The 18,496-nt window shown below is 50.7% G+C and overlaps 1 protein-coding gene across 1 annotated transcript; it reads right to left on the bottom strand.

The window, feature by feature from the left end:
- Positions 1-306: 306 nt before the first annotated feature.
- Positions 307-11,693, bottom strand: LOC136461272 (uncharacterized). The gene is made up of 4 exons (XM_066460636.1): positions 11,508-11,693; positions 1,003-1,297; positions 806-910; positions 307-734 (listed from the first exon to the last, which is right to left on the bottom strand). Exons 1-4 carry the CDS (start codon positions 11,691-11,693, stop codon positions 307-309), a joined length of 1,014 nt encoding a protein of 337 aa, XP_066316733.1.
- Positions 11,694-18,496: the final 6,803 nt, after the last annotated feature.

The raw sequence follows: 18,496 nt of genomic DNA, 5'->3' as shown, positions 1-18,496 counted from the left end.
GCTATGGTTCCTGGGTCATGTCTGTTACTCCTACACGTGCACGGGCTCCGCGCTCGATGTTATGGACTATGGGCTGGCCAAGGCCATAGGAATCAGTAGCAGACCAACTGATCGGATGTTAATTGAACTACGCATAATTGCGTCGGATTTGAAACTTCGAAGATTATTTCACCAAACTGCAAGCAAACTGCATATATTACATATACATGCACCTTATAGCATTTATTCGACGAATATTTGTTTCTTACGCTTTCGCGCATTCTAACTATACTGTCAAGATATTACAGATGATGTCCACCGAGGAGATCATTGTGCTTCGCCACTACCATCATTCTCTCCGAACAGGTATATATCGCCGGCCAACTTTTTCGCCGCGTCCTCCACCTCATCTTCAATCTGCTGGGTCTCTGCTTTGCTCAGCCCTTCGGCGTACCCACCCCCTATCGCCTCCAGGTCAGTGGCTGGATAGTGGGATTGAACAACAGCAAGGGCGTGGGTAGCGGCGGAAACAACGGCGTCGCGGTTGAAGCTCTTAAAGCTTTCCCACGCCGTCTTGCATCTTTCTATGATGATATCCGGGCGAGGTGGCCTGCTGTCAGGATGAGGAGCAGTTTTCGGTTCGATGCAGTCGAGCACTGGTTTGATTCCGACAACTACGGCGTCAAATTTGTTCCTCTGGGTACGGGCGTCTTGCTCCAGCACATCGAATTGTGCCTTGACCCTCCGACGGTAGTCTGCATGCATTTTGAAGTTCCATCAGGGAAGACAGTTACCTCAGCAGAAAACCTGACCATGGGGTACTCACCGTCCAGCTCCTCGGTCAGTTTGTTCGCTCGCCCTGTCTCCTTCGCTTTCTCCTCCCGGAGTTGCTCGAGGGCCTGGCGCAGTTGACCGAGCTCCGCGTCTTGTTCTACAAGTACATCATTCATCACCAAAAGTAATCGTATCCAACTATGCGAGGCATTTTTGTGGATCGTACGTACCTTTCTTCTCCTCAGAGACTTTTTTGCAGCTTTTCCAATTGCTCGGAAGCATCTTTAAGTTGTATAGAGGCAGTGGTCAGCTGCTCGGACTTGCTCCAAAGTTGTTCTTTCGCGGTCGCCAGGTGCTCAGACAGGACCCCCTTCTGGTATTCTAGGTCCCGCGTGTTGGACTCAGCAAGGTCTCGCTCGCGCTGGGCCCTTTGAATGTTCTTCTCTGAAAGGTTCATCGCCTCCTTGAGTTTTTTGTTCTCCTCGGCGAGGGGCTCCATCCTCTTAATCAACTGGTAACGGTGCTCGGCAGTTCGAGTAATCCCCTGGAAATGCACAATGACAATGACAGAAGGACACCAACAATGTCAATGAAGAATATTTAGGATTCAGTATTAACCTCGATTTGTTTTACTACTCCGCCGTCAAAACCAGAAATAAAGGACACCAAGGGTCATGCAAGGCTTATGAGGTGGGCTAGCTGGACACTAGTTTTTCTGGTGTTCTTTAGTCATGTGTGACATGTTGGTAAAGTTGGTTTTGCCTAATTATGTGTTTGCAACATAAGTTAATATTTATTTTCTTGCAAATGTGGTTTATGGACAGATCTGGGAACTTAGCAAAGTTCTTCATGATAATGTGCTTTGTTGTGAAACTTGTTTATATAAAAGTTGTAGATAATTCATGTATCTAGCTGCTGTTAAAATTTGGTGGTATTTGGTTTTGTGGTTTGTGAGTTATGCCTGTTTAAAGTTGGGTTACAGAATTGATTGCTCTCTGTCAATTGTGGACCAGTTTCTGTAAATGTATAATTTCTACCTACTTAACTTGTGAATCATGCTATGATGGTTATAGATGAAATGTAGATAATTTCATAAGCTTTCCAAAATGTCCTCTTGCAAGTCATTTGGATTTGTATAACTCCAGTTATAGCTAAATCTTGTAGCTGCTGTTTGCATGTCCAGAAATTGGCAGATTCCAATTATAGTGTTTGCTTGTATATTGTTAAGTGTGACTTATGCCTTGAATGATGACTGAGTTAGAGCACCTGAGATCTGGGGAAACTTGTGTCATGCTTGGTGTTGTCGTCTTCTTTGCCATCTTAGCATGATAGATTGTGTGATGTTTAAGTTAAGCATCGCAAAGTACTTAAGTGTGTTAGTGTAAACTATGCTTGTCTTGCTTGCTATTTTGTGATGCGTCTCATGGTACTATTCTTCATATTTATGCACTTGTATATTGCATCTCATCTAGGTACGCTAGATGCACCACGTGAAGGATATGATGTTGGAGCCAAACCCGAAGATTTGGTTTGGTGGATATATCCCGAAGATGGAAGGACTGGGCAAGTGCTTGGATGGGAGATGCTCACTTAGCGAGTGTCATCTAACAAACACTAACCTAGTGTTGGATCCCAGGCAAGCCCCGGAGCATATTAAGCCTTCTAATTTCTGAAATGCAGTTAAAGTATTATCGTTACATATATATTGTTGCATTAAGTTTAGGTGTTGGATGCAAACACTTGCTGCATTGATTATCCAATCCTTGTCCAGATATTGATACCCTGAATCCTATGTAGCTTAGGCTCGTGTAGTGCTTAGCCCTGCTTAAACACGGTAGAAGTCAGGTGATTTCCTATCACCTGCGAGATATAGGAAGATACATATGGCACGGTTGGCTATATTTGCTATCGTGGAAAAGAACCAGTCTTAATTTGAAATGAAGATCGGACGGAGGCTTGCCTATTTGCAGTGACTCTGTCTGTGTCGCTTAAGGACTGAATCTTGGAGCCTTTCCTGTTCATGTTGAATGCATGCCTCTCTCTTAGTTGGCCGGGTCTGGAGACCGACCACGAAGCCGAGTAGCTCACCTCAGGCCAGGAGTCGATAAGTATAAAGTGCGCCTCGGAAGGGAGCCGTAGGCGTGAGTCCAAGGGCAGGTGATTTAAAAGTCCTGATCGTCCTGGCAGAAGGGTAATCCCTGAGAGTGCTGGCGCTGATCGAACCCGCGAATTTGGTTCCTGAGTTGTCCCAAAGGTGACCCACGGCTACCCTTGCTAAGTATGCCAGGGTGAGAGTTAGGAATACCCCCTCAGCTGAGTTGTAATTCGATTCGAGTCGCCGTCTCTCCCGGTTAGTGAGAACTTGACGGGCTTATCTCCAATGTAGATACACTAAATAACTTAATGGTTCGGAAATGATGATATGATGATGATGACAGCCTTATTATACCTGCTATGGTTAATATTGTTTGCTCCTAATAAATGAGTGCTCTAGTATAGGTGCTAATCTAGTGGACAGGTAAATGATGATAAGCTTGATGCTAAGTTTAAATTGGTTACTATAATCATAAGCTCTTTTATGCAACTGTGTCAAGCTAGCCCACCTGAAAAGCCTTGCATGATCCTTGGTGTCTTTTATTTCTGGTTTTGATGGGTAAGTCTAGCTGAGTACCTTCTCGTACTCAGGGTTTATCTCCCACCTGTTGCAGATGACCAGTTCTACTTTGGTTGCTGCAAGTACTGCCTTCTCCCAGCTGGGGATGAAGACTAGACCGTTGGACGCGGTCTCTACTAGTTCTCGTACCTGATAATGCTTTTGTGGGACATGACTCAGACTTGGCAATGTATTTGAAAACTATGATGTTTTGTACTAAACTATGTTGCTTCCGCACACTCGAACTTGGTTTGTAATATTTTATTTAAACTCTAATGGATGTAATTCGAATGCTACTTGTGAAATGTTGTAACGGATGATGTGTTGTGTTGAATCACTACGATCTTGGTTTGTATATCGAGAGTTGGTTGAAATCCTTCGTGGTTTCCGGACTACCGGGATTATGGGAGCTTAAGTACAGGAATTTGGTCGCTTCGGCGATTGTTTTTGTACTTACGTTCTTATGATTTGGTCGATTCTGTTAAATCAGCCTCCTCATTTCTCTAGGGGTGTCCTCTTCCTCGACAACTACCACTTCGTCACCACGCTTGCAAAGGATTTGGATGGATTGGGTTCGTGGCTCATCACGAACGATCTCCTCGACCTCGTCCTCCTCTTCCACAGCAGTAGGGGTCACCGCAGGGGGGCTCTATGGCCGGACAGTGGGTCCGAGCATGACATGCGACCCCTCAGGGGGCACCGTTAACTCCTCGGGCACCCCTGGTCTCGCCGACCTAGACTCTGCTGCTTCGCTGGCAACTAAAGTTTCAGCTCCCGAGGGTCCGGCGCTACCCGACGTTGCTTCGGGCATGGTTGCCGAGACGGCCTCTGCTGATGTCGGCCCCTCACCGTCTCTAGCTCCACCTGCAGTGGTTGTTATTTGTTTCGCCGGTCACCGAGCATTGGGGGACCCTGACATGGGGGTGGCAGGCGCTACCTCCGCCTCGGGATCAGCTCGAGGCTGCTCGTCAGTCTGGGCGGGCGATTTCGGATCCTCCATGTGCCTTGCGCTGCATCAGAACATTTGGTCAATCGCCCAAAAAACTAAGATCAAATAGCAAAACAACAACAATGCGAGGTTACTTACCGTTTGGTCTGCCGGTGTACTTTTTTGAATCGGCGAGGCCTGTTCGAGCCCCTAGGTGCGGCTGTGGGGTCGACCCCCGTGTTATCGGGTGGAGGTCTGTCCTCCCCTACAGTTGGCCTCTGCTCCACCTATTGTTCCGGTATTTGCTCCACTTGTACCACCGGGTTTAGCTCCGCCTGATGCTCGGGGACTCCCGTCACTTGTTCCGTGGGGATTTTTGTTGCCTGCTGCTCGGGGACTTCGTTGCTTCCCCTTGGTTGCTCCTCCATGCGTGTTCTGCGTGAAGTTGTTTGCACGCTCAGGGGAGGGGGAACTGTATTTTCGTCATCATCAAACCACTCCATCACCACGGCCCTCCGTGGACGAGTGGTCTGGTCGCCTCCCAGTGATATACCGCCCGGTTTGCGGGGAGCAGCCGCCGCTATTTTCCTCTTCTTCTGGGCCGGCTCATCTGCCGCTACCCGTTTCCCCCAAGATTTCTCCGATAACAAGGGGGAGGGGACGCGCCGTGTGATCAACATCCGAATCTCTAGATTCTGATGAGATACCGACGAAACTTTCTTTAGGGTGTTCTATTGGTCGGACGTCCACCGCTGGCGGCCATTCAGCTCTCAGCACATCAGAAAAATATACTGCTCTGTCCTGTGAATGGATCTTTGCATAAGTAAGTCAGTTCACTGCTCGGCAAATCGACATTTGAACAATGCAGGTTAAGATGATTACCTGAGGAGGTAGGTTGGTACAGTTGAAGGCCTTTGTTTCTTTCGGCCAGCTAAATGAGGCGCTAGAGGTGAATAGTTCTATGGCGCGACCTATTACTTCTTTCCTTGACAGCCGTTCAGGTCTCTCCCAGGTTCCGTCGTCGTCGCCCTTGTAGTCAAAGGCAGGGTAGGCCCTTTCCTTGCAAGGCTGGACACGGCGTACTATGAAGCTTTCTGCCACAAGTTCACCCCTCAACTCCACACTTTGAATCAAGTCAAGGAGCTCCTTCACTTGTGCCATGTCGATACTTCTTGGTCTGTTCGACCAGCTTCTTTGGTTCTCTGGGATATGGTGGACGTCGCAGCGGACGGCCGGGTGGTTCTGTTTCTTGTAAAACCACTTGGCATTCCACCCTTTCAAGGAAGTGTTCAGTGGTACGCTGATATAATTGCTGGCCATTCCATCCCGGAGCTACAGATATACGCCACCGACCACCTTCGAGCCACCGCCGCCTTTCTTCTTTAACCAAAATAAGTGTCTAAAGAGGTTGAAGTGCGGCAGAATCCCAAGAAACGCCTCACAGAAGTGAATAAAGATCGAGATGTGTAGTATAGTGTTGGGGTGGAGATTGCACAGACTAATCGACCAAAATACCAACAGATCTCACAAGAAAGGATGAACAGGGAACCCCAATTCATGCCAGAAATAATCTTCAAAGACTACAACTTCATCGGTGTTAGGCATTGGAAAGGGCTCACCACTGGCTGGACGCCATCAGGTGGTAACGCGGTCAGGAAGCATGCCTGCCGTCACCATTCTTTCGAGCTCTACTTCTCTAGTGTGTGACGGTGCCCACTCTTCGTCGTGACTGGCTCCACTTCCTGCCTTCTTTGGGCTTGTTTTCTTCGAGTTCGCGGCTCTCCTCTTTGGCGCCATCACTCAGATCTGGATGTGGTCTGGCATCGGCAACGTGTGTGGCTATGAATCTGGAGGTGTGGTGCATGAGGTAGAAGATGAAATGGCGAAGTGGCAAAGGTGGGAGAATGGGGGGTAGTGGTACTGTTATAAAGCACTTTCCTCACTTTTACGACTCAAGGGTTTTTGGGAAACTGTTCCCGCGATCTGTGCCGCTCCGAATTCACCGATGCGGCTAAATGGGCCGTTACCAGGATTTTTGTGTAACCTCAGCCCACGTCGCTCGTTTGTCGCTACCGTCAGTTGCTCCTCGCCGAAATATCGCCGACTACTCCACCATTTATTAAGGCTAATTAACTGATATTGTAGAGCCTTTACTATGGTTTTTTCTCCACGGTTTGATTTCTTCGATAACTCCACCTGCAGCATGGGGACTGGCGGCCTGCTCCATTGGTCTTTCTTTGTTTTTCTGTTTCTGACCCTGGCACCATGTGATTGCATCACCTACTGTCAGGCTTGGGGACTAATTGGGCACACTTCACCTTGCGGTGAATGTGCTTTGTCTTTTTCTGGGACACGCTCGGGGACTGCCTTCCTGCTCGGCTAGTTTTCTACTATTCTTCAAGTTTCTGACCCTGGCACCACATGACTACATCATCTGCTGTCAGGCTCAGGGACTAAGTGGGCACACTTCACCTCGCGGTGAGTGTGCAGGGTTTTTTCTCGAAGACTATACGATTATAGAGGAAGATTGACTCCTACAACTTTGTTCGGACTCTAAGTGGGCACACTTGGTCTACTATGGAGAAATTTTTGATTCCAAACTTGAGCTCCTTACACCCTTATGGCAAGCCGTACTTTTGGTCACTCTGCTCGGCGATGATTCACGGTGCTCGACGACATGTCGCCCTGCTCGGCGACAGGTTGTGCTGCTCGGCAATGGTTCACACTGCTCGACGACGGCTCACGTAGCTGGCAGTTCAGCATGGTGGTGGGACCATAAGCTTGACTACTCGGTGTTGTTCACACTTGCTCGGACAAGTTTAAGACGACGTTGCACAACGGGTACAAGGCGCTCGGGGACTAGCTATGGGGTGTACGAACCTAGATACCCATGGTAGACCACATGGGCTGCACCCCTAGGGGTGGCCCAGCCCACAAGAAGAAGCCTTGCGAGGCACGACTCTGCTCGGTGCCTTCCGCAAGACATCGGGAAGATATTCTGAGGATAATACGAAATATGTTAGGATATGTATGATCCCAAGATTCCTGTAATCAGTTATTACTTTCCGGTTATCTCTTAGATCTAACCGACTTGTAACCCTGCCTCCTGGACTATATAAGGCGGGCAGGGACCCCCTCTAAAATCACGGCATATCATACAATAGCTAATACAAACCAACAGACCATAGGAGTAGGGTATTACGTCATACCGACGGCCTAAACCTGTCTAACTCGTGTGTCTCTATTGCCTTCTTGTTCTTGATCTCGCACTCTACCGATCAATCTACCTTCGTGGGATACCCCTCGGAGGACTGCCAACGATATTCTGTCGACAGTAATATAATAACAACAATAATATTTTTCCTATCTCTCACGAGTGACAGGTAATCACTCGACTTGTACCAGATCCTATAGCATAGCAATCTACACGAACCTAAAATACTAGTAGGACTCATAGGATAAGGATATATATGCAAGTGGTTTTCATTCAACTCCTTAAAACTTAATGCACAAGCGTAAGAAAAAGTGCAGAATAATAGGGGTTATGCACCGGGGCTTGCCTGGGTAAGATATAACCAAGTTAGCTTTCATCTTGGTGGCATGATCATCAAGTCACCATCTGCTTCCGCTACTCCCGATGACTCCATGATCCAACATCGCTCCTATCATGAAATACAAGGATACAATGCAAGGACGTAAATAATCAACGACAACCGCAACTCTAAAATACGATTATGTCTCGCAAGCTAACGAGCTAGCTCTAATGACTAACATACTAAGCCATGTATCCACGTGGTCAAGTGAGGCTCGTTTCCAAAAAATGTTTTCGTTCTACAAACCCCCAATTATTTTTGACATTTGATTGATTAAATATATATTTTTGTACTAGGGCTCATTTAGTTACCTTAATAAACTAATTCCTATGGAGCTACAAACATTGTTAGGAATCTACTGTAAAAATTTCAGGGCCAGTACTACTACCAATTCATCACAATAATTCCTACAAGTTCATGTTTTACCCATATTAAGTGTTTCAAATTAATTAGTCTACTCTCGAAAATTCTATGAAACTAAGTGAACAAAATACATTAGCAGATAGGTCATGATTTTAGGAACCTAACAAAATTGGTTTCACAATTTTTTGTCCACAACACAAATTTATATTGAATTTACAATTTTAGCTTAGAAGCTATATTAGCAAATACTTGGAAAAAAGAAAAGGGCCGACCTTAACCCAATTCGGCCCGACAGCCCAGCGCTGGGAGCAGCCGCGCGCGAGTCACGATGACCTAGTGTGGCCCAAGTCCAGGGCGCCCGGGCGCGCTTGGCGTTATGCAAAAGAATACTCACACTCTTAGAAAATCAAACGATATAGTGTGGCACTGTTTTACCAGACTAGAGCTTTGCACAAAACACCGTATGAAATGTTGTCTTTGCAATGGGTCGGTCTCCAGTGCGCATGCTCATGACAGCGTAGCTCACCAGTGGCAACGGTGGTTACGTCGGGCAACCAAGACTCGCAACGGCAGGCCAAAAGGGCCAATCACTCATTACGTCTAAACCCACAGGGGTAGGCGGTGGTTAAGGACTCGGCGACGCATAGACATGAGTAGTAGCGATGCGTGGCTAACTGCTGCGATGGCGCACCTGCTGGCAACAACCTACAGCACTATCGGGTGGTGGTGATAGCGGGTAAGCACCAGTAGCTCACTGGAATTCATGCTGCGGTGGCGGTTGAGGCAGAGGAGTGCTGAGGTGGCCTGGCCACATGCGACCGCTCCGTGCGATGGCGTCCCGAGCGCGTCACCGGTGCGTCACCGCACCACTAATGAGCACCCTAGACAAAGCAGCGCGAGCACCAGATGGAGGGGGTCAAGGCGAGTTCATGGTTACAAACAATCAAACTAGTACCACCCCAATCATACCTCTCCCCAAAGTTCAAGTTCATGGCGGTGTCTCAGAAAGCCTGGTCGCACCCCTGGCGAGCCACGCTGCATTTCGAGCAGAGCCTCTTCGTGGTTTGGATCAACTCATCCCGCTACTTGCGCAGCCGAGCGACCATCGTGACATCTAGGCTCACCCTTTTCTCTAGGGCTATGAGCTTCTCCTCGGCCCCCAGCCTCAGATCCCTTTCTTTCTCAACCTTGCTCAGAAGGTCAAGGATCCGCTGGCGAGTTTCAGCGTCCCTCTAGAGCAACTCATCCTGCTCCTTCCTCACCCTGGCAGCTTCTTCATCATCCTTCCGTGACCTCAGCGATAGGGCCTCGAAAGCCTTCTCGGCCTCGTCAGCATCCCGACGGGCCTCGTCCACCCACGACTGAAGATTGGCCACCTCTTCAGCAAGGGGAGTTAGCTCAACCACCCTCTGCTAGGCGGTGGCGAGCTGAGCTATCACCTCCCCATGTAGCCATGCCTCCTCGACGAGGCGGTCCCAGGTTTCCTTCTGTTGACAAAGAAACCGAGATTTCCCTTGGCTATGAGCTATAAGGGACTATAGGGAGATGATGGTCAGGATACAGAAAGCATATAGAGGAAGAAAAGGGCAAGAAGCAGGACCAAACCATACTCGGTCGGAGGGAACAACAACATCATGCAATGCACCCGTGGCGTGGTCCAGGGCCTCGAGCACGGACGCGATCCCTACGTCAAGGCTCGCCCACTCCATGCTCTCTATGGTGTCATCAAGGGTAAAAAGCATCGACACCGAATCCAGCGGATCTGTCCACTGGAGCAGGGGCTCGCCCCACGTGTGTGAACCATTGCCCACCGACGTCAGGGTCAGGGATGACTCCCTACCGGCCCCAAGCACCGGCGAACCCTATTGCCGTGACATTCCCAATAGGACACCCCCTTTAGCGATGGAAGGGGCCAGCGGTGTGGGCGTAAACCTCTCTCCCAGCACCACGACTCTCAGAGACCCCTCGGCCATGTCCCCCTCTATCTGGCCTACGTCAGGCGCCGTCGCTTGGGCCGCCGATGGCATGGGTCGCACCAATGCCTTGGGCAATGCTGCGGTCGTGCTCGGCTGTGACCCATCTATCATGGCCCTGCCAACTCTACCTGCGTTGGTAGGGTCATGGCCGGTTGCGTCGCGCCCGCCACGGTCGGCACCACGAGCATGGTCGGTAGCCCTGTCTGCCCCGCCATCGGTAGTAGTATCATGGTCATCACTGACTGCTCCACGATGTTCGAAGGCTACCCTTGAATGCTCGCGTCCACCCATCCCACCGAGGGCACAGGCACCACCACGGGCGGCGCCCGACCGACCGACGACGCGGTCACACTGGCGCCGCTCTCGCCCAAAATGGACGCGACACCAGCCAAAGGCTACCGCCCCGATTGGAGGGCAATGCTCTTCTTCGGCGCAAGTGCCAAGGGATTTTGCTGCCCGCCGATGCTGCAAAGGACAAAAAAGACAAGTCACGATGAAATCTGACTAAAATAGGAAAAACAGAGGAATCGATAACTCACCTTGGCGCCATCGAGCGGTAGATGCGTTTAGGGGACGAACCCCCTGACCCTTGCTCCACCTCAACGGAATGAGGCCGCTTCAAGCCTGCCCCCTGCTCCTAGGTAGAGGGGCTCACCCCGAGCAGCTCCTGGGGCATGTTGGCGGAAATCCCCGCTCCCCTTGGCTCTTGGGGCACGACGACGAGGCCACCCACCTCTGCTGGCACCTCGGGTGCGACGGTAGAGCCGCCCACCTCAGTTGGCTCCTAGGGTAGGCCAACAATACGTCCCACCTCCGCTGGTTCCCTAGACATACCCTCCCCTCCATGGGATGGGAAGGGTCCTGACGCCTGCAAGGACAAACCGATGCCTGTCGGCGCATCCTAATTCTCTAGGATGTCCCACTCGATATCATCGGCTACCATTTCTTCTTCCTCCATCACCTTGTCATTGTCACCATCATCATTGTCATCATCGTTGTCAATGTCCTCCCCTCATTCCCATGCCCACAGCTTCTGCTGCTTCTTCCTCTTCTTGTCCTCCTTCGCCTTTCTCAACCGCTCGCCCTCGGTGCGATTCACCGCCCTTATAGCTGAATCCCTTAGCAGTGGAGCCATGTGATCCATGAGGATGAGGTCTCTCGGCTAGTCTTGCCCCTCTCAAAGTTAGTCCGACAGGGTCAGAAAATCAATTGAAGAGAAGGCAGGAGAAAGGGAAACTTACGAAGCCGGTGTAGCCTGGCTCTGGCAGCATCGGAGGATGCCCCGGCACTGGGTAGAAGAAGTCAAGGGTGGCACCCACGTTGTCCCACAAAGGCTCCATTGCCTCCTTAATGCATTGTGCGATCTTAGAGTTAGGGGGCGTTCCCTCGACAAGCGCCATTTTGTAGAACGACGCCTCGGGCACCATCGCGTATAGCGGGAGCACGTGCGTCATCAAGGGAGCCACCCTCCTCGCATGGTAGGCCCCGATGACACCTTTAGGATATGGATGGTGGCGATGTGGTCTGGGATCTTCTTCTTATCCTTCTTTGGGATGCCCCATTTCCTCCACTGCTCTAGGGCCTCTTTGATCAGGCGCCCGGTGAACTCTGGCACAGAGGCAGCGGCGTCATTCTTGAGGTAGAACCACTACGAGTGCCACCCCTTGTTGGATGTTGAGAGCCACATGGATGGGTACTCGCTAACCTGATTGTTCCGAAGTTGGATGCCGGCGCACCCCATCGGCATGTGCAGCTCCTGCCTGCCGTCCTTCTTCCTCTTCCTCTAGCGGCTGATGGCGAAGAAATACCTCCATACATCGAAGTGGGGGATGATCCCTAGGAATCCTTCACACAGCGTGACAAATGCCACCATTTGCTAGATCCCGTTGGGATTGAGATGCCACAGCTCAATCTTGTAGAACTGCAGTAGCCCCTAGAGGAATTTGTTGGTGGGGGTCGCAAGCCCACGCTCGTGGTAGTGGGCGAACGACACCACATAGCCATTTGGTGGCAACGGCGAACCCTCATTGCTGGGCAGCAACCACTCCTCGGCCGAGGTCCTTGTGTAGAGAAGACCGCGATGGATGAGGCCCTCCATGCGCTAGAAGGTGATGTCGAAACAACACCATGGATCCATTGGAGGTGGGAGCGAATGGATGCGAGCTCAACGATGGTGGAGATGATGAGGTAGGAAACCTAAGCGTTGGCGGCGGCGACATGGCTGCGGAGGTAAGGATGTAGGCGTGCATATGAAACATGGAGGGCTAACCCTTTGGATTTATAGGTGCGACGGGTCCAAGGAAACCAACCGCCCGCCTAGATGTCCGCATGTCGACAGAATATCATCGGTAGTCCTCTGAGGGGTATCCCACAAAGGTAGATTGATCGGCAGAGGAGCGTGAGATCAAGAACAAGAAGGCAATAGAGACATGAGTTAGACAGGTTCAGGCCGTCAGTATGACGTAATACCCTACTCCTGTGGTCTGTTGGTTTGTATTAGCTATTGTATGATATTGCGTGAGTTTGGAGGGGGTCCCTGCCCGCCTTATATAGTTCGGGAGTAGGGTTACAAGTTAGTTAGATCTGAGAGATAACCAGAAAGTAATAACTGATTACAGGAATCCTAGAATCATACATATCCTAACAGATCTCGTAGTATCTTCAGGATATCTTCTAGATGTCTTGCGAGAGGCGCCGAGCAGAGTCATGCCCTGCAAGGCTTCGTCTTGTGGGCTGGGCCTGCCCCTAGGGGCGCAACCCATATGGTCTGCTGTAGGTATCCGGGGTCGTACCTCCCCCACAGCTAGTCCCCGAGCACCTTGTACCCGTTATGTAACGCCATCTTGGGCTTGTCCAAGCAAGTGCGAACAAAGCCGAGGAGTTAAACTCATGGTCCGACCACCATTATGAGTTGTCGAGTAGTTGTAAGCAGTTGTCGAGCAGCGTGAACCGTAGCCGAGTAGTTGTAAGCAGTTGCCGAGCAGCATGAACCGTAGCCAAGCAGCATAACCCAAGTATGGCTTGCCATAAGGGTGTAAGGAGCTCAAGTTTAGAATCGAAGATTTCTTCGCAGTGGACCAAGTGTGCCCACTTAGAGTCCAACCACGAGAAAAGGAGATAGTCTTCTTTAGCTTCAAGAGGCACGGAGTCTTCTAGATTCAAGCAAACACTCACCGCTAGGTGAAGTGTACCCACTTAGTCCCCGAGCCTGACAGTAGATGACGTAGTCATGTGGTGCCAGGGTCAAAAATAGAAAAATAGTAAAAAGACCAGCCGAGCAGGCAGCCAGTCCCCGAGCTATTAGCAGAGATATCTGAAAAATCCAACCATGGAGAAAAAATTGGAGTAATGGCTGTACAGTAACTGTTACTGAGCCTCAATAAATGGCGGAGAAGTTGGCAATTATTCGGCAAGTGATAACCAACCATGGCGATAAATGAGTGACATGGGTTGTGGTTGCATGAAAGCCTAGGTTATGGCCCATTAAGCCATGTCGGAAAATTCGGAAAGGCGCAAATCGTGGGAACGGTTTCCCAAAAACCCTCGAATACGAAAGGGTGGGGAAATGCTTTATAACTATGCCGCCGCATCCCTCGTTCCCACCATTGCCACTTTGCCATTTCATCTTCATCCTCAGCCCTTGTGTTTCTAGAGTCACATCCACATTTGCTTCCGCCACCAAACCCCAATCACATCTGAGAGATGGCGCCGAAGAAGACAAGCCCCAAGAAGGCGAGCATCGGTGCCCAGCGTGACCAAGAGTGAGTGCTGTCGTGAACAGGAGAGGAGGAGCTTAACAGATTGGTGGAGGCTGGCGTTCTTCCTGACCGTGCTACCGCCGGATGGCGGTCGGCCCTCGGTGAGTCCTTCCTAACACCTCATACCGATGAAGTGGTGGTATTCGAGGATTATTTCTAGCGCGGGTTGGGATTTCCTATTCATCCATTCCTAAGGGATCTGTTGGAGCTCTGGGTGGTTAGTCTGTGCAACCTCCATCCCAATACCATTCTGCATATCTCAATCTTCATCCATTTCTATGTGGCATATCTCGGAATCCTCCCCCACTTCAACCTCTTCCGTCACCTGTTCTGGCTAAAGAAGAGAGGCGGCGGTGGTTTCAAGGTGGTCGGTGGGGTGTACCTTTAGCTGCGCGATGGGATGGCGAGCGAGTACCTTACTATGCCACTGAACACATCAGTGAAGGGGTGGAATGCTAGGTGGTTCAACATGAAATAGAGCCACCCAGCCATCTGCTACGACGCTGACCACAACCTGGAGAGCCAGAGGAGCTGGTCGGAGACGCCGAGTAGCGCTGATATGGAGCAAGTGAGGGAGCTCCTTGCCTTAATAAGGGGCGTGAGGAGCAACGGTGGATTGGTAGTGATGAGCTTTATAGTACGCCGTGTGCAACCCTATAAGGAGAGGGCGCACCCAGCCTTCAAGGTCATGGGGGAGACCGATGGTACCCGAGAGAGGCCAAAGATGCTGTCGAGGGATGTTGTTAAAGAGCAGGATGTAGAGCTATTTGCTCTGTTTGCCTCATTCAACATGTCAGGGTATACGAAGCCCTTTAACTGCAAAAATCCGCCTCCTCAGGTAAATATCTTAGTTGTGTATTCCTGATGCTTTTTATCCTTTGTCATTGCCGAGCAGTGGACTGATTCACTTATGCGAAGATCCACTCGCAGGATAGGGCGGTGTACTTTTCAGGTGTGCCGAGGGGTGATTGGCCACCAGCGGTGGATGCATGACCACCGGCTCAACCTGAAGCAAGTGTCATCGGTGTCTCTTCGGAGTTCAGAGGTACGGATGCTGGTCAGACAGAGAGTCCTCCCCCAGTGTCAGAGAAAGCCTAGGGAAAGAGGGCAGCGGCAGATGAGCCAGCCCAGAAGAAGAGGAAAATGGTGGCTGCTGCTCCCCTCAAACCAGGCGGCATCTCACTTGGCGATGATCAGACCACTCAAATGAGAAGGATCGCGGTTTTTGATTGGTCTGATGACGACGAAGTTCCGATGGCTCCTCCACTGAGCACGAAGGAGCCTCTGCACTGCACGCGCGTCGATGATCAATCAAGGGGAAGCAAAGAAGTCCCTGAGCAGCAGACGAGGGAAGTCCCCACACAGCAGACAACGGGAGTCCCTACGGGGCAAGTGATGGAAGTCCTCGAGCAACAGGCGGCGGTAAACCCAGAGTGGTAGGAAGAACAGAGGTTGACTGTGGAGGAGGCAGGACCTCCCCCCTAGAGCATGGGAGTCAATGCCATAGCTGCACCTAGGGGCTCGAGCAGGCACCACCGGTTCAAGAAATTGAACCGGTAGACCAAACCGTAAGTACCCTTGTCTTGAAGTTACTTTGATGTAGTCTATTAACTTTTCTGGTGACTAACGAGCCGATCTGATGCAGTGCAAAGCGTACGGATGACCTAACCCCGCCAGTCCGGATTGTCAAACAGCCGAGGGCTGAACCCGAGGTGGAGGCAACACTGGTAGCTCCTGTCGCGGAGTCCTCGAGTGCTCAACAGTCAGAGGAGTCAACCACCACCACCGACAGACTTGGCGGCAATGAACAATTGGCACCAGCAGCACACGAGTCGGCGACGATACCCAAGGCAACGGTGGGAACCGTTGGGTCTTCAGGAGCAAAAGCTAGAGTTACCAGCGATGCGCCGTAGTCTTGGGCGGTGAAGCCAATGGCGGCCGAGGAGCAAATGGTGCCCCCTGAGGTGTCGCCAGGGATGGTCGGACCTGCTGTCCAACCACGGAGCCCCCGATGGTGCCTCGAGCTATGGCGGAAGAGGACAAGGTGGAAGAGATCGAGCATGCTGAACCTCGACTCCAATCCATCTGAATCCTCCGCAAGCGTAGTGTCGACGAAATATGGTCGGCAGTCCACCGAGGGGGGTGCCCGTGGTGGTAGATTGTCGGTAGACGGTGCGTGTAATCAGGAACCATATGGTGACACAAGGGCAGAGACAGCGATTTAGATAGGTTCGGGCCGTCTGATCGACATAATACCCTACGTCCTATGTCTTTGGTGTATTGTATTGAGATTTAGATCTGTCGTGCCCCCTAAGGGGGACCCCTGCCTCTCCTTAAATAGTCTGGAGGAGGAGGGTTACAAGTAAAGTATCCTATTTGGTACTATTACAATATCTGGTACAACTTGTAATCTAGCCGTGTACGTCTTGATCTTACGGGCCAGGCCACCTCGGATGGTGCGGCCCATGTACCATCTTGTGGTACCCGGGGGTATATCCCCCACAGCTAGTCCCCGAGCGCCATGTATTCTGATGCGACACGCCATTTTAACCTTCTCCGAACAGTGAGGCTTGAGTTCTTGACATCTCCGACCACCGTTGTCGCTGGAGAAATAGGTTGTCCGAAGAATGTATGGTGCTCTTAAGAAGAAAGAAAAAGATTTCTGTCCTAGGAAGTGTGCCCACTTGTATTTCTAAAAAGAAATGTAAGTGCGTCTTGAAGCGTAGCGTCCTTGATCATCAGAGGCGTAGGGGGTCGAAAAACAAACACATTCACCGCAAGGTGAAGTGTGCCCACTTAGTCCCCGAGCCTGGTAGTAGGTGACGTAGGCATGTGGTGCCAGGGTCTAAAAAGAATTCCCAGTTAAGTTGAGAACCCAATCGTCGTACAGGCGATACGAGATGCACCGGCAGGTGCATCGTATCGATGTAATCCCCGAGCTTGCTGGAAGGCGAGGTATGAGCCTTGTAGCAAGGTCTAAACGAGAAAGAATATCCCAACTGTATGTGAGTCGCCAGTCGCATGTAGTTGAGACGCAAAGTCCCCGAGCCATGGTCGGAGAGTGGTCGAGGCAATCCCCGAGCACAGGTCGAGGAGTGAGCGACGAAGTCCCCGAGCTGTAGTCAGAGAGTGATCGAGGCAGTCCCCGAGCACAGGTCGAGGAGCGAGCGACGAAGTCCCCAAGCTGTGGTCGGAGAGTGATCGAGGCAGTCCCCGAGCACAGGTCGAGGAGCGAGCGACGAAGTCCCCGAGCATAGCTCGAAATTCCTGCAATATAAATATGTAGAATGGTAGTACATGATGTATAAAATAATAAATTATGGAGAAAAAATCAGCGGTGAAGAAAATAGCGCTCAATAGTCATTTGCAAATGAGCATGATGTGATAAAGCAGTTGGTGCTTTGTAAACATCAGTGTTAATATGAAGTTTATGTTTATACTTAATATAAACCGCCCGACCAGTTAGTATGTAGCTGAGTCTCTAGCCCTAGTTAGCCCGTTAACCATAACGCGGGGCGCGGAGCCCATGCACGTGTAGGAAGAACAAAGTGTCGCTAAGGAGCCACTGCCGACCACCCATAATGCAGAGGGCAGACACTCGTGCACGTGTAGGGAGGAGCCAGAGATAGGGCCATTTCTGGAGGCATCGAGCGTCAACATGACTAGTCGATGATTTGCATTAAGTATAGCTATATGTTATATTTAAGATGGTATACATGGACAAACGCTATTTGAAGAATAATCATGGCAAGGACGTTGTGGAGGAACGTCGTAATAAAAATTGTGTTAAATATAAATATTAAAAGTGTACTTATCTTTGATAGAAATCTGGTCGGCGGTGATGAAGTCGTCCGATCCTTGAGCTTTCCGACCTGTTGTCATGACGGTGGTCGCGGTTGTCGTAGCGCCGTTCTTCGCGGCGATCATCATTGCGACATGGTCTGGTGATCGATGTGGTTGGAGCTCGGCAGAGCCGCTCGGGACGTGGTCGACGTGGTCCATGGTCGACGTGGTCGGAGCTCGGCGGAGCTACTTAGGACGTGGTTGGCGTGGTCTTTGGTTGACGTGGTCAGAGCTCGGCGGAGCTGCTCGGGACGTGGTCGACATGGTCGGAGCTCGGCGGAGCTGCTCAGGACGTGGTCGATGTGGTCAGAGCTCAGCGGAGCCGTTTGGCATGGCTCGCTAGTCGGCTCGCTTGATAGCTCAGCATGGCTCGCTTAACAGCTTGATGTTGCTCGCTTGGCTCGATGTAGCTTGCTCAGTGGCTCGACGCGGCTGACTAGTCAGCTCGCGTGCCTATCAGAATCAGAGTCGGACGGCTTGACTTGACGAGTAGAAGAATTGATCTTGAATTGGTTTGACAGCCGCTGCATCGTCAATGTTGATCGGCATCAAGTAGTAGCTCATGCGCGCGATCATGAAGGCAGTGATGCATGTACATGCAAGTCCATCCCCTTGCATGTCTGAGCTAT

This window comes from Miscanthus floridulus, chromosome 6 (assembly GCF_019320115.1).
Source record: "Miscanthus floridulus cultivar M001 chromosome 6, ASM1932011v1, whole genome shotgun sequence".
In the NCBI taxonomy this organism is placed as follows: domain Eukaryota; kingdom Viridiplantae; phylum Streptophyta; class Magnoliopsida; order Poales; family Poaceae; genus Miscanthus; species Miscanthus floridulus.
The sequence above is the reverse complement of the archived record's forward strand: the minus strand, read 5'-3'. Positions and strand labels throughout refer to the sequence as shown.